Source organism: Phaseolus vulgaris, chromosome 5 (assembly GCF_051622355.1).
Source record: "Phaseolus vulgaris cultivar YP4 chromosome 5, ASM5162235v1, whole genome shotgun sequence".
NCBI classification, from domain to species: Eukaryota; Viridiplantae; Streptophyta; class Magnoliopsida; order Fabales; family Fabaceae; genus Phaseolus; species Phaseolus vulgaris.
In genome coordinates, this window is record NC_143502.1 from 21,259,296 (window position 1) to 21,274,770 (window position 15,475).

At 33.0% G+C, this 15,475-nt stretch overlaps 2 protein-coding genes and 1 pseudogene across 9 annotated transcripts; all 3 read left to right on the plus strand.

The window, feature by feature from the left end:
* Positions 1-219: 219 nt before the first annotated feature.
* On the plus strand, positions 220-2,023 carry LOC137835293 (stem-specific protein TSJT1). The gene is made up of 4 exons (XM_068643740.2): positions 220-557; positions 769-1,009; positions 1,104-1,224; positions 1,496-2,023. Exons 1-4 carry the CDS (start codon positions 346-348, stop codon positions 1,684-1,686), a joined length of 765 nt encoding a protein of 254 aa, XP_068499841.1. The 5' UTR covers positions 220-345; the 3' UTR covers positions 1,687-2,023.
* A 2,536-nt stretch (positions 2,024-4,559) lies between these two features.
* On the plus strand, positions 4,560-7,662 carry GPCR (G protein coupled receptor). 8 transcript variants are annotated; one of them, XM_090302649.1, is made up of 6 exons: positions 4,560-4,819; positions 4,951-5,134; positions 5,773-5,884; positions 5,987-6,103; positions 6,196-6,510; positions 7,193-7,662. In XM_090302649.1, the coding sequence occupies exons 4-6, from the start codon at positions 6,101-6,103 to the stop codon at positions 7,529-7,531; spliced, it is 657 nt and encodes a 218-aa protein (XP_090158775.1). In that variant the 5' UTR covers positions 4,560-4,819; positions 4,951-5,134; positions 5,773-5,884; positions 5,987-6,100; the 3' UTR covers positions 7,532-7,662. The 8 variants fall into 8 exon arrangements, with proteins under 8 accessions (XP_090158775.1, XP_068499842.1, XP_068499843.1 ...); XM_068643741.2 differs by having other exon boundaries at positions 4,602-4,880; XM_068643742.2 differs by having other exon boundaries at positions 4,602-4,819; positions 4,956-5,134.
* Positions 7,663-14,773: 7,111 nt separating this feature from the next.
* On the plus strand, positions 14,774-15,269 carry LOC137834450 (large ribosomal subunit protein uL11 pseudogene; annotated as a pseudogene).
* The last annotated feature ends 206 nt before the right edge of the window (positions 15,270-15,475 follow it).

Consider the following 15,475-nt stretch of genomic DNA (forward strand, 5'->3'; position numbering starts at 1 on the left):
ATAATTTTTTTTTTATAAATGAATTAAATTTTATTTTAAGAGTAAAATTAAATTAAATTTAAAATATATTTCTTACTATAATATTATTTAGAATGTATTTATATAAATAGTTGCAAATATAAGATTTAATTAGGATTAAAATTTACTTCTTAATATATTTAATTTTTTTATTATGTAAAAATAAAAATAAAACGTGAGATTTTAAAACTGCACACTGTCCAAATTTTTTCACATAGGGCTATAAATATCATAATGGCCCTTGCTCAGAATCCCTGCTTTTCATTTTTTTAATTTCAATACTTATGCAATTATAGTGAGGCTAGAGATTCCTGGTGCTAAATCAAAATGTTGGCCATTTTCCACAAAGCTTTTGCTCATCCACCTGAAGAGCTGAACAGTCCTGCTTCTTACCAAGGCTCCAAGAAACCTAAGGTTCCTCAGGAAACTCTCAAAGATTTCCTTGCTCACCATCCTCACAACACTTGCTCTATGAGCTTTGGTCATGCTGCTGTGCTAGCTTATGTTCGTCCTGATCAACCTTTCTCTCTTCATCAAAGGTTGTGTAGGATTCTCCTTATGTATATCATTGATTTTCCATACTGATTTTTACTGTTATGGATACCTACACCTACCTTTCTTGCTTTCTTATTAAGGGTGCTTTTCATGTGGTCATGTAAAGGTAGGTGTGAGTTTTCAAATTAGTAAGGTGAAAGAATGATTAAAACTGGCTTAGAAAGAATGCTCAAAATTGGCTTCTCTGAATTGTAGGCTGTTTTGTGGGATTGATGACATATACTGTATCTTCTTGGGGAGCTTGAACAATTTGTCCTTACTCATCAAGCAATATGGATTGTCAAAGAACACTGATGAGGCCATGCTTGTGATTGAAGCTTATAAGACCCTCCGTGACAGGGGTCCATACCCGGCAGATCAAGTTGTGAAGGAACTTGATGGCAGCTTTGCCTTTGTTGTGTATGACAGCAAGGTTGGCAGTGTCTTTGCAGCACTGGTATACTAATCTACCATGCTTTATTTTGACTTTTGCCCCCCTTTTCTTAATTATTGAAGTGCTTTTAACAAAGTTGTTGATCATGGTTTTGCAGGGTTCTGATGGGGGAATCAAATTGTATTGGGGTATTGCAGCTGATGGATCTGTGGTAATCTCTGATGATCTACAAGTCATAAAGGAGGGCTGTGCCAAATCCTTTGCTCCCTTCCCAACAGGTACCTTTCTAGCCACCAGTCATTGGTTTTTACAGGACATTTCTGTTAGATTTTGGAAATGATTGTTCAATCTATAGTGATATAACATAAATTCTTTTCTAAAAAAGAGAAGTCAATGGAATAAACCAAAATTATACAATTAAAATAGGAAAAAATCATACAAGGGAATAAATTAAGCTAACAGTTTAAGGTAATGAAATTACATCAAAGAGGCTAGGGTACTGTGAAATTTCAATAAATTTAACCATGAGATGTTGGTGGTGGAATGCAGGGTGTATGTTTCACAGTGAAGGAGGGTTGATGAGCTTTGAGCATCCAATGAACAAGTTGAAGGCAATGCCAAGGGTGGACAGTGAAGGGGCCATGTGTGGGGCAAACTTCAAAGTTGATAAGTTTTCCAGAGTCAACAGCATTCCTCGAGTGGGAAGTCAATCCAATTGGATGGAATGGGACCAACATTAGCATAAAATAAAACCTTATGGATAATAATGTCATCTATGATCCAATTTACCCTTCTGAATTTGTTTTATTTTCTTCTTGCTTCGGTTGTTTTCCTGTTTCCTTCCGGCATAGTACATATTGAAGTGCTTTTCAGACATGTTAATTGTTGACCATGGCGCTTGTGTTGTCACTCACAGAGATTAACATGGTTCATGGCAGGAACTTGTGTGTCAGTGTTTTATTGCATGAAGATGTGCCAAGTAGGTCCTAGGAATTGTATGTAATATGAATGACATGGTGTACAAAATGGATGAACAATGACAAACTATAGTTACTGCAGTCAATTTCTGAATCAAAAGTGCTTCGCCTAGTTTAATGCCACGTTAACATTCATTACAAAAACATACCATAATACCTGCGTTTGTCTTGCTTCTACATTCCTATATGAACTGAAATAATTTAATTATAGTCTACCCAGAAAGTTTCACATCAAATTTGAAAAGATTCTATCATTAGTGTAATATGGTTTATAATATTAAAAATTAAAGTGTAACTCAATCATATCCTCTTTCAATAATAAGATAAATTTTATTTCAAGTATATTGAGATAATTTGAAACTCATAATTTAATTATGATTTTTATTTTTAAAATACACAAAATTAAGAAAAGAGGATGTATTTTTAAATTACACTTAATCTTCACTCTTAACATACAACTTACTAGAAAAGGAAGAGCTTTACCATAGAAATATCTTCGCAAGTCATCATCAACACAGTGCCAGCGAAAATATGGAATCTACACCCCAAATATTTTCTCTTAATTTATGCATTTTCTATTGCGGCAAAATTCGGAATTTTATTAATGAATAGAGTGTATAATTACATTAGCTTGAAGATGCGTTTAATTTGTCAAATTAGTTTGTGAATATGTATTTTACTTATTAAATTATTTCTTCGTGTTTCTGGAATGAATATTTGTAGGGATATCGTGTGCGAAAGCGTAATAATTTCAACAAAAGATTATGAGAAATTAAAGTAATAAGAAAAATGAGAATGATATCAGAAATTTTTAGGTGGAAAACCCTTTTAAATAGAGGTAAAAAACCACCGGCAAGAGAGCCAAAACTTTCACTATAATGGTTCTGGGAGTACAATGAATTCCTCTCATACTAATAGATAAATAGCCCCAAAACAAATTCTCTCTATATGGGTTAAACACTTACACCCAATAGCAGAAATAGAGAGTATATGAAAAGAGAGAGGAAGCAAGTGTATGTTGCTGTTTTTGTTGTGTCCTAAAACCACTATATATAGTGGCTTCCTTCGAGCAATGTAACACACAACAACAAACAACAACACACACTTACTTTCGCTCTCTTTTCCTATACTCTCTATTTCTTCTCTTGGGTGTAAGTGTTTAATCCATATAAAGAGAATTTGTTTTGGGGTTATTTATCTATTAGCCTAAGAGGAATTCATTGTACTCCTAGTACCATTATAGTGGAAGTTTTGGCTCTCTCGCCAGTGATTTTTTTACCTCTATTCAAAGGGGTTTTCCACCTAAAAAATTTCTGGTATCATTCTCATTTTTCCTTGTTACTTTAATTTCTCATAATCTTTTGGTTGAAATTATCACGCTTCCGCACACAATATCCTTACAATATTAAGTTGATTAAATAGTATAAATTGAAAGATTTTAGAAATTATTATTTTAGAGATTGATGCAATTATATTATATCTTTTAGAGATAAATTTGATTATATATTCCCAAATAAAACAATTTCAAGCTATTTTTTATGATATATTATCACATCATTTAGAAAATGCAATATATCCAATCCTTACACGATTAAACTTATATTTTTACATGACAAGATTATTTATCTTTTACAGTCTTGGTTTTTATAATCTTGGTATTACATAAGTTAAAATGTGTTTGAATTTATGTTTAAATGTAATAAGAATATAAAAGGTGTCTAAATTTATGTTTTTATCACAAAGTTGACTTTAAATTCAACTATTTTCAACACACTCTCACGTCGAGGTTGTTAATTCGTACGTGAGGACTATATATTATGAGTGGTTCATAGCGAGTGATTTCATAAGTCTAACAAACAATCTTTAGGATAGACTTGAAAGGACTATAATACCATATTATGAACTGAAACTTTCTACCTAATTCAACCTCATAAATTCACTTATAAGATAGGTTTGTAAATTTATATTTTATATATTTTAGAAAAATTAACTTTCTTTTTCTATCATATCATATGACTTAAATGCAAACTAGCTCGCTTTATTTATATTTTTCTTTTAAATCACTCCCATAGTTCCCAATTCAAAATCAATAATAAGGAATATAAAAAAAATAAGAAATTTGTTTACCTCGATAGCTATGAGGCTCGTACACTTCTCTTAAATGGGCGTATTCGTCGGACACACGTATCAGTGTCGACACTCGTACGATACTCGTAGGACACTTATCGGTGAAGTGTTCAATTCAAAAAATATTTGTTGGATTTTTGAAAATTCTAACACGGTTCTAACACAATTTTAAAAAGTATAAATACAATAATTTTTTAAAAACTCAAATTTATTGTATAAATTTTTATTATAATTATAAAAATAAGGAACGAATTCTTTTGAACCAGTCATGAAAAATATCTTCTTGCTCCCACAAAAATCTGAAACATACTTTTGCATATAAATATTTATTTTCAATTTATATAATTCAAAATTATATAATATATAAATCCGTGTCCTACATTTTAGAGATTATACGTATCTCCGTATCCTATATTTTAGAGATTATACGTATTTCCGTGTGTTCATATCCATGTTTTATCATTGTCCGTATCCGTATCTATACTACACGATATTCTTGACTAAAGAGTAAAATGTTACTTTCATAATCAATCTATAATTGTGATTTGGCTAATGAATTTTAAAATTGTTCTTATTTCTTATCAGCAATTGAATTCTACACAGTTAGCCGGAGATGGCCGATCGGTTCTTTCCAAACGAGATGCCACGCTTTGTCGCAGAGACAACAGACCTAATTCCATTGACGGACTCTCTCACTGCCCTTCTCTCTCTTCCTTACCAAATCCTCTCTGAAAAGTTCCAAGCGTCTGCATTTCACTTGAAACAATCGGTACCCAAAAACTTCATTTTGAATTTGTGGGTGTCTTTCAATTGGCTTTCTTCGATTTTGGGTAGGCTGAAGTTAGTAGCTTTAGTGATCTTAATTTGGTGGGTCGGTGTAAAAGTGTTTTGTACTTGTAGTTCAGGTGGTGAGGGAAACATGGGGATCACGCGGGAAGCGTGTGAAGGACTACACCCTTTACACGGGGGCTCTTGGAACAGCATACCTGCTTTTCAAGGCCTACCAAGTAACCAAGGATGGGAATGATCTTAACTTGTGCTCAGAGATTGTTGAGGCCTGTCACTCTGCTTCAGCAGATTCTGGGTATTCTCTCTTTCGTGCGTGTAAGGGTATTATGAGTTATGACTTAGCCACTATAAAGGGTTGGTTTAAACTTTTCAAATGTTTAAATATAGCGTTTATGTTTTAGGTTTTAGGGATTGCTTGCCTTTATTGGTTAGATTGGAGCACATTGCCTGTCTTGTTCTGTACTCCGGAGATTTCCACTTGTGTTTATCCCTCGGTTTACTTGAACCAGTATTGTAAATTAGTGTTTTGAAAAGCCTGAAACTAAACAGTTATACTTTTAATTTGGAATACTTTTTGGTAAAAGTTTAGGCTTCTTGTTTATTGTTCGAGAAAATAATCTGTCCACTTACAGTGCAAAGGAGTTTTTATTTATACTATCATCTATCAATAAATTGTTATATGTGGTGAGTTTTTTGACTTTTACAATACATGCTATGATTTTTTACTGGTTGACACCGAAAACTGTATTTTAGTGTACATTATAACTATAATGTTTCTACCATAATCCACAATATCATCTGCCATATTTTTATGTTGGATGTTTGGTTTGTGTCATAAGCTGTCATCTGCGGTTAATAATGCTGGTTTCAATCCTATGTGGGAAAAGAGATGATTTTGGTTTAACTTTCTAAATTCTAATGTATGAGTTGCAGACGTGTGACATTTCTCTGTGGGCGTGCTGGTGTTTGTGCTCTTGGTGCTGTTGTAGCTAAGCATACCGGTGATGATAGACTACTTGACTATTACCTGAGACAATTCAAAGAGGTATTTTGTTGTTTTTATTTCTGATCCTTATGATAATTCCTATTTATACATGGAATCAAGTTGTATAAACCCTTTTCATATATGTGCCTTTGCTTAGAACAGATTGTAATACCTCGTGATTCGCCCTATGAGCTATTGTATGGCAGAACAGGTTACTTATGGGCTTGTTCATTCTTAAACAAGCATATTGGTCACAACACAATACCTACTACTCACATGGTAATAAGGCGTATGTGCTTCATGATCAGTCTCATTGCAATTTTTAGTCTGCAATTTATTTTGACAAGATTTGTTTTTAACTTCTTCCATAGAGGTCAGTAGTGGATGAAGTTATCTCCGCTGGCAGACAATTAGGTCACAAGGGAAGATGTCCTCTGATGTATGAATGGCATGGGAAGAAATACTGGGGTGCTGCACATGGACTTGCAGGAATTATGCATGTTTTGATGGACATGGAACTCAAGCCAGATGAGGTGGAAGAAGTCAAGGGTACCCTACGTTACATGATTAACTATCGTTTCCCTAGTGGCAATTATCCCTCCAGCGAAGGAAGTGAAAATGACCGTCTTGTGCATTGGTGTCATGGTGCTCCTGGAATCATTCTTACCCTTGTAAAGGCAGCTGAGGTAATATTTTCCTTAGTTGCCAATTTCAAAGGCGTACACTTATCGGATGTAGTGTGTTCAGTCATGTGAGATAGGGTTTTTCATCTTTGAAAGGAAGCTATTGGTTATAACTTTTGCATCATTTAAGCATATGACGTGATTTGTTCCATTGAGAAAGTGTTTCCACACAGGCATGAAGGGAACTGATAAATCATATAGTTTGCATGAATCTGGTTACAATTGATTAATACATTATCGTTGCTTTTAAAAAGAATGACTGATAGTCCAATAATAATGACTAGTGAAATATGGTGGCACTGAAGCTGAAAATAATATATGCAATTCAGTTGGTATTTAAAGTAAGACAAATGTTACCAACATATTGGAAATCGTAAAATTTTGTGGGTCTTACGCTTTTTAATGAATCTCTTTCATAATTTTGTAGATTTCATTAAGTTTTAACAAATACAAAAAATTGTGTTAAGAAGAATGTGTTCCTAGTACCCCTCTTAAGAGTAATTCATTTTGAGTTCAGCAGAAGTAATACTCCTTTCACTTGTCCAACTCCTGTACAAACAAGAAACTAAGTTTCACTTCAGGTTTTCTTATATTTTAAATTGCAGCATTTATGCAATAATTATTGAGCCTAGCTGTGACATGCATGTTCACATCTCATGACTGTAATATTTGCCATAACAATTAGGTTTTTGGGGAGAAGGAATTTTTGCAAGCAGCTGTAGATGCAGGGGAAGTAGTATGGAAGAGGGGTCTGCTTAAGCGAGTTGGGATCTGTCATGGCATCAGTGGGAACACCTATGTCTTTCTTTCTCTTTACAGATTGACGGGAAATGAGGAGTACCTGTACATGGCCAAAGCATTTGGTTGTTTCCTACTTGATAGGGCACAAAAACTGATCTCAGGAGGAAAGATGCATGGAGGAGATCGCCCCTATTCCTTATTTGAAGGTCTTGGAGGAATGGCATATACTTGTCTAGATATGGTTGATCCAAAAATGGCCAAGTTCCCAGGTTATGAATTTTGAGTCACTGTGATGATGTATTAATATTACACATATCCATCATGAAGAACTTTGGAAATATGAGAAGAAACTGCAACTTTGTAATTGTGGCTCTGTAATGTTATATGATATGTATAGGAGTAAACTGTGATGCATCATGCATGGCTCTAGCTTTCAAAAAACGTTTAGTTAGCTTATATCATGGTTAACAATTTTTTTAATAATTCTTGAGAGAATTTAATAAATAGTTATCTTTTTTTTACAGAAATTGTGCCTAATGAGCATGAAGTGAAGATACAAAAAAACTAAGAACAGATTTTTATATCTATACTTATAACATTTGAGGTTAAAATATTTGAGGGAGCACAACCAAGAAACTTTTTACGCGTGGTGTTCTCACGTTTTTTGAAAAAAAAACCAAACTGAAAGAGGAAAGTTTGACACTTGTCGCAATGTGATATTTTTTAATTTTTTGTGTGAACATAACGGATCCTTGCTTCAGCTGATGCAAAATCGGTCCAATGTTTTAAAACTCTTTTTTTTTTCATTCTCTTTCTTTCTCCAATCTTTTTCATTTTGTTTTCGTAGTTCTCTCTCTGAAGCCACTAAATTAGGGTTCCTGAATTAGAGTTTTTGAACATGACTTTTTTTTTTTTCCGTAAATGGTTGTTTATTGGCGATTTCAACATATGTTTCAGAACAATGACAGAGCACCCTTCAGGTAATGGTTTTTGAATTTGAATTTGAATTTTTGATTTCTAGCATTTTTTTCCGCTTTCCCCATTCTCTCTTTCTCTGGAACCTGATTACTCTCCTTTTCACCATTTCGACAACTTCAAAGATGCCGTATTTGAAAGCATTTTTGTCCAAAAACACCATTAGACATTTAGAAATGGTGCGTGCTTTTGAAATGACAATGACGACTGTTTTTCACTATATATACAGTGTTGTATAGAGCCATTATTTCATTTCTGTTCGGTTTTGTTCTTTTCATTTAACATTGAACGAGGTAATCTTTTATACCGTTTCTATGGTTGAGTTCGTGTTCTAGGGTTGTAAGCATGTGTTCATTTAATTTCTTTTTGTTTTTGCCTTTATGATATTTTGTTCTTTTGATTTGTTCATTTGATTCAACTTTGTTCAGTGTATGACCTTATTTCTGTTGAGTTCGTGTTCCAGGTTTGTAAGCATGTGTTCATCTTATTCCTCATTTTTGACTTTTTGATATTTTTATTTATTCATCTAATTTTTTCTTCTGATTTGTTCATCTCATCCAACTTATTCAGTGTGTTTTTTTTTGTCATTATTGTTGAGTTCAAATTTTTCATGGTTTGTTGCGGTGCATCTCATATTTATTTTCAATTTGTTTTGGGTCTCTTCTCATTGGATTCATCGATTCAATTCATATGTTGTTTAGTTTTTTCTTCCTCATTGATTTGCTGCAAGTTGGATGGTTTTCATATTGATAATGGTTCTGTCACATGTTTTCTTTTGCACTGAATTTAACAGGGTTTCGTTTTAGGTGTATTTAGGGCCATTGTTTTTTTAGAACGTGGTGTAGAATAATCATAGAGCACCTAAAAGGTAATTTCTTTTTTAATTTGAATTGTCCATTGTTATTGGTTTTGACATTTGTCATATTGGTTACGGTTAATATTTATATATTGCTTTATATTAGTTTATTAGATTTTATTGTGTAGGTTGCATTTGAAGAAGAACAGTCTGAACACGCTCACACGGAACAGTCTGAAGAACACGCTCACGCAACTGCTTATTGTGTAGGCTGCATTTGAAGAACAATCTGTAGGATAAAAAAACTTTCATTTGTAGGATTGATATAAGGACAAAGAATTCTTTGATTGTTTAAAGACGTATCTTTTATTCTCTGATGAAAGAAGTCTATATCAATGTAAAATCAATTTTTGATGTAAAATGTTTAAATTATGTTTAAGGTAATTTGATTTATATGATTGATACCAAGATAAAAGATTTCTTTGATTGTGTAAAGAGACATTTTGTATACTTTGATGAAAGAAATTATATTAATGTAAAATCAAATTTTGATGTAAACGGTTTAGATTATATTTAAGGTCATATTCTTTGTTTTGTGTAAAGATATGAATATTCTGTAATTGTTTGGAAACTATTTTCTATTGCATTGTGTTTTGGAAACAACATGTTAATAATGTAACATATGATATAAAAAAATATAAAAATATAATGACATTGATTTCCATTCAATATTATTTAAATCATTTTATGAACATTGAATAAATTAGAAGGCCTAAGAATTAATGAATAAAATAGAATAATATGGAAAATATTTCTAAGTATATATTCATAACTGAACTTAAGACGAGTTATACTGCAATCAATCATTATCTCTTTTGAGGATTAATAAACTTCATCAAATTTTTATTATATTAAGATTATGATTATTATTATTATTATATTAAAATTATGATTATTATTATTATTGTTATATTAAGATTATGATTATGATTATTATTATTATTATATTAAGATTATTATTATTATTATTATTATTAAATTAAGATTATGATTATTATTATTATTATATTATAATTTTAATATCAATAATAATATTTGATTATTAAAATTAAAATATATACTTATAAGCTGTAGTCTGGGATATTATCTGAAACACCTTTTCAGTTTCCCACTTTTGCATTGTCATCTTTAGCTATTGTCTTCTTTTGCTTCTATCTTTCAAATATGGCAAACAGATCCTCCATGCATTCAGAAATAAGGCCCTGCAACTGTTCAAGTTCTAATCTATTCTATTAGTTTTCTTTCTGACATGCATTTCGTGAAGGTGACAAATTGATTTTTGAGGCTAATATTGAGGTTCAACCCACAGATCTGAGGGTGTTGTTAGTTTTGTGATTAGTGAACAAGTTAATTTCGCAAATATGTTTCAGCGAATGACAATGTTACTTTTATTTCATTACAAGTTATGTTTTGTTTCATTATTACATGTTATGTGTTTGATTTTATTTTATTTTATTTTTCAAGTTTATTTAATTTAACCGTATTAGCAATAAAATATCTGAATAGTGTTATAATTTGTCTCAGAATTGGAAATTCGAATTTGAATATTTTATAATGCAGTATTGTATAAAGCCCAATTTGAATATATTGCATGTCAGAATTGGAAAGTCCACTTTCAATATTGCATGTCAAACCAATAACCAGCTTCAAATAACAAAGACACAGAGAGTATTTGCATGCAAAAATGTTAAGGACATACCAAATATACAAATCGAGAATATTGAGCAAACAAGATCAACAATGTTTGTGAATGTTCTTTTCCTTTCTCAATAGCAATAGCCTGTGTTGAACCAAATGTGTTCAAGCTTTGAAGAATCCAAACCCTTTGAAAGATGATGTAATGACTGTGCTTGTTGTTGCTGAGTTGTCTTTTAGATAGGATCTGGGGTAGATTTTATGTATAATCCACTCTTGATTGAATCTAAAGCATAAGCACTCTCAATCCTTTTAAAAGAAAAGTATTTTTCAAACTAAGTGAAAAAAATCTGTTGTTTTGTCGAAACAACCAATTGTTTTATACTTAGGTGTTTTTAGAAAGATTGAAAACTGTTTTTATGGTTGACTTGTTGTCAAAACCAAAACAACCGATTGATTCGTGGAAACAACTGATTGTTTGTTTTGGTACCATAACAAAAAACTGTTTTGTGCTTTGACTGAGCATTAAATGTTTTTACAACTCTTTACGCTCCAGTTTTTAATGCTTTGACCAATCTTTAAATGCAATGAATATTTTGTTAAGATTTGATAACAAACAACAACTTTGAATATATACAAAAAAAAATATTTGAGTTTTTCAAGAGATTGAGATTTTGAAAAGTTGAGATTGCTTAGAGATTGAGTTTGATCAAAGAGTGTGAGATAGGATTTTTCATCTTGTATTGATTTCAGATTAGTTCTGTAACAAGTGTAATCCTGTATACTTTTGAAAGGAACTTTCTGTGTGTTGCTGAGAAGTGCTGTGTGTTCTTGAGGGGATCAAGATCAACATTCTTAGTGTTGTTGTGTTGGACCAAAGGAAGTGTGTGTCTTGAGGGGATCAAGGTCACTTCTTTAGTTATGTTGTAAGTGATCTAGGGTTGATTGCTTAGTGGATTTCCCAGTGGTTTCTGGGAAGACTGGATGTAGCTTTGGGTTTAGAGTGAACCAGTATAAATCTCTGTGTGCATTCTCTCTATCCTTAATCTCAAAGTAATTTCATTCTAGACTTAAAAGTTTGCGAAAACCCTCTTTAAACCATTCACCCCCCTCTAGTTTAAAGCCATACTTTCTAACAGCCAGTTCATACAAGGAGAACGCATCCTCCATTTTCCCCTGTAATATCAATATCAATGAATGGAAAAGTTGTAAACAAATCAACCTAAAGTTAAGTCAAATGTAAAAACACTTAGACAAGCAAGCATACCAATTTGTGTTCCATATTCGCATGTCTGATTATTGCTTCAAGAATAAAATTTCACCATTTATCACCATCTATATCTTCAAATAAGTGAGTAAAAACTGTAATTTGTAAAATTTAATAAAAAAAATAGAAAGTGGATTTTGGAAAATCATGTGGCGCCAATTTGACTGCACTAAATTTGACTAGATTTATGACATTTTTTCAATGAGGTTTGTTTGTATTATGAGACACATTCATCAATGTTTTCTCCAATAGTGTATAAAGTTGAATAAGTCTTCTCAAAAAACACTTACACAGTCCACCGTACCGATTTGTGTTCTATATTTGTATGCCTGATTATTGCTTCAAGAATAAAGTTTCACCATCTATATATTCAAATAAGTGAGTAAAAACTGTAATTTATAAAATTTAATTAAAAAAAATAGAAAGTGGATTGTGGGAATTCATATGGCGCCAATTTTGAGAAAATTTATGACATTGTATCAATGAGCTTTGTTTGTATTACGAGACACATTCATCAATGTTTTCTCCAATACTGTATAAACTTGAATAAGCCTTCCCAAAATTGTAAAAAGTATGTGCACAATTACTTTTTGCTGCATGGATTGCATTTATAACATTTTTTATGGTTTATGAGAACAGTGCACATTGATCAATTTTTGCAAATCTGTATAATTCAACCTGGTGTGTTTCATGAAGTGAACCAATTGCCAAAGCTGCCAATCCTATGAAGTTCTGGGTGGTAAATAAAAAGGTCTGCCATGGCCTTTCCCAAACGTTGTTCAAATTGGGTTGCCAAATAGAAAGTGGATTATGGAAAGTATCACCAAAACAGTACTAATTTTTTCTGGATTCATAACATTGTTTGAATGAGGTTTATGATAGCAGTGCACAATGATCAATTTTTTCTGCAATAATGTATAAAGTTGAAGAAGTCATCCTAAAACTATAAAAAGTATGTGCAAAATTGCTTTTGTATATAAGCAACATGATGTACCTTTCATTGTCGTGAGGGGAGAATTCTGGAAAGACAATTAATTTATGTGTGCTCTAAAAAAAGTCGTGTCTTGGGTTTACCTTAACGATGTTAAAATTTAGTTGACAAATGGAAAGTTGAATGTTGAAAGCATATACATTTATTATGAAGGTGTGCTATAAAGCTAGGTAATGTTGACTCTATTTAAATGAACTTCAACATTGTGAATACATTCAAATTGAAATTTTATTCTGTTATTGTGTTTCTCTCACTAAAACTGTTTTCTCTATTTCGTGGAATACACTATGTATATATTGAAATTAGATCAAAAAAATCAATTTGTTAAATGACGTGAATTGAACAAAGGAGTCATGGAATGTGGTTGTTAGAGTCTTAAGGCTATGGTGTGTGCAAGATTTCACGAAACAGAAAATCCCTTTTTCACTAGAGATGATGGTACAGGATGAACAAGTAAGTTTTTCATAAAACTCAAAGTTGTGACATACATATATTTTATATGTGTTGCTTTTGAACATGATTTCCTTATGTATTTTTTAGGGAGTACAAATCCATGCATATGTGAGGAGGACACTAATATATAAATTCCAGAGTCAGATATCTGAAGGTCATGTGTATTCCATCCAATCGTTTAGTGTGGCATCCAATTTAGGATCTTACATAACAACTAAACATGCTTATGAGATTAACTTCCAATATGGAAAAAAAAGTATCTTTAATGGCTAATGAAGTGGTACCACAAACTAAACCACATTACACACCTCTTTCACTGCCTTTTGCTGCTGGCTTTGACACCGACATTTTAGTGGGTTAGTTAAATTAACTTTTTTGCTGGTGTTTGGTATCTTTTCAATACAAGTTTACTATTATTAACTTCAATAGTGTTTTACGCAGATATAATTGGAATTCTGACTAGAGTTGGCATAAAGCGACAGTTGACAAAGGAAGGAAAAGTTACCAAAATGAATGTCATCTCCATAGATGGTGATGGGTAATGTGTTAGAAAGTATGGCTTTAAACTAGAGGAAGGGAGTGAATGACTTAAAGAGGGTTTTCGCAAACTCTTAAGTCTAAAATGAAATTACTTTGAGAAACAGTTGATAAGGAAATCAGTTTGCCAAAACACAAAGCAAAAAACACAGCACCAGAAAAACAATCGGTTGTTTCGCAGAAACAATCGGTTGTTTATACCAGTTTACAAATATAAAAACTGAAGTTAAAGAGTTAAAGGATAGAGAAAATGCACACAGAGATTTATACTGGTTCACTCTAAACCCAGAGCTACATCCAGTCTTCTCAGAAACCACTGAGGAAATCCACTAAGCAATCAACCCTAGATCACTTACAACACAACCAAAGAAGTGACCTTGATCCCCTTAAGAACACACTACAAAAAAACGTGTATATAGTGGCGGTTTTAATATGGCGGTTATTAAAAACCGCCACAAAATTATTCGTATAATACGACAGTTTAATAACTGCCAGAATTCTCCTTCAAAAGGTGTCATTTAGAACCGTCACATTTCTCCTTCAAAATATTCATTCTCCCGCATTTTCGTTCCCTCCATACATTCCTTTTTTCATTTCTTTTTCTTTGACCCTTTGGAAACCTCACGCTTTTATCCCTTTGGAAACCTCACAGTAGTGACCCTTTCACCCTTCATAGAGAGCAGTCTTTCAAACCCTCTCACTAAACCCTAAATCTTTTCACTCTCATTAGCGTAAATCCCACCCCTCACATAGCGAAAAAGGTGCAAATAACCCTAATCAACAACACTCCAATCAAGAAACCAACGGTCCAATGCCACCGAAGTTTGATCCCTCACAGGTGGTGGACGTGATCATTCGCGTCACCGGTGGTGAGGTGGGCACTGCGAGTTCTCTCGCACCAAAGATCGGTCCGTTGGGACACTCTCCGAAGAAGATCGATGAAGACATCGCCAAGGAGACTGGATTGGAAGGGCCTCCGTATGACGATGAAGCTCACCGTTCAGAACCACCAGGCGAAGGTGACAGTGGTGCACTCCGCCGCCGCACTTGTCATCAATGCACTCAAAGAGCCCGAGAGGGACAGGAAAAAGAACAAGAATGTAAAGCACAATGGAAACATCGCCCTAGACGACGTGATTGAGATCGTGAGGGTGATGAGGTCGCACTCCATGGCAAAGGATCTCAGCAGAAGCATCAAAGAGATTCTCAGGACTTGTGTGTCTGTTGGGTGCACCGTTGATGGGAAAGACCCCAAGGATCTGCAACAGGAGATTTCCGATGGCGACATTGAGGTTCCTCTTAAATGATTTTGAAGAATTTTCATTTGTTTTTTTTTTAGATTGCTTCTGTTGTTGGCGTTATAATTTTGAATTTGGTTTAAATGATAGAGGAAATTGTTCTACTTCGGAATGGTAAAAAGAAATTAGGGTTTTGAAATAAAGAAGTTGTTTTAGTTTCAATCAAGTATTTGTAATTTTGTTCTGTTTGTCAATGTATGTTATTTTTCCAGGAC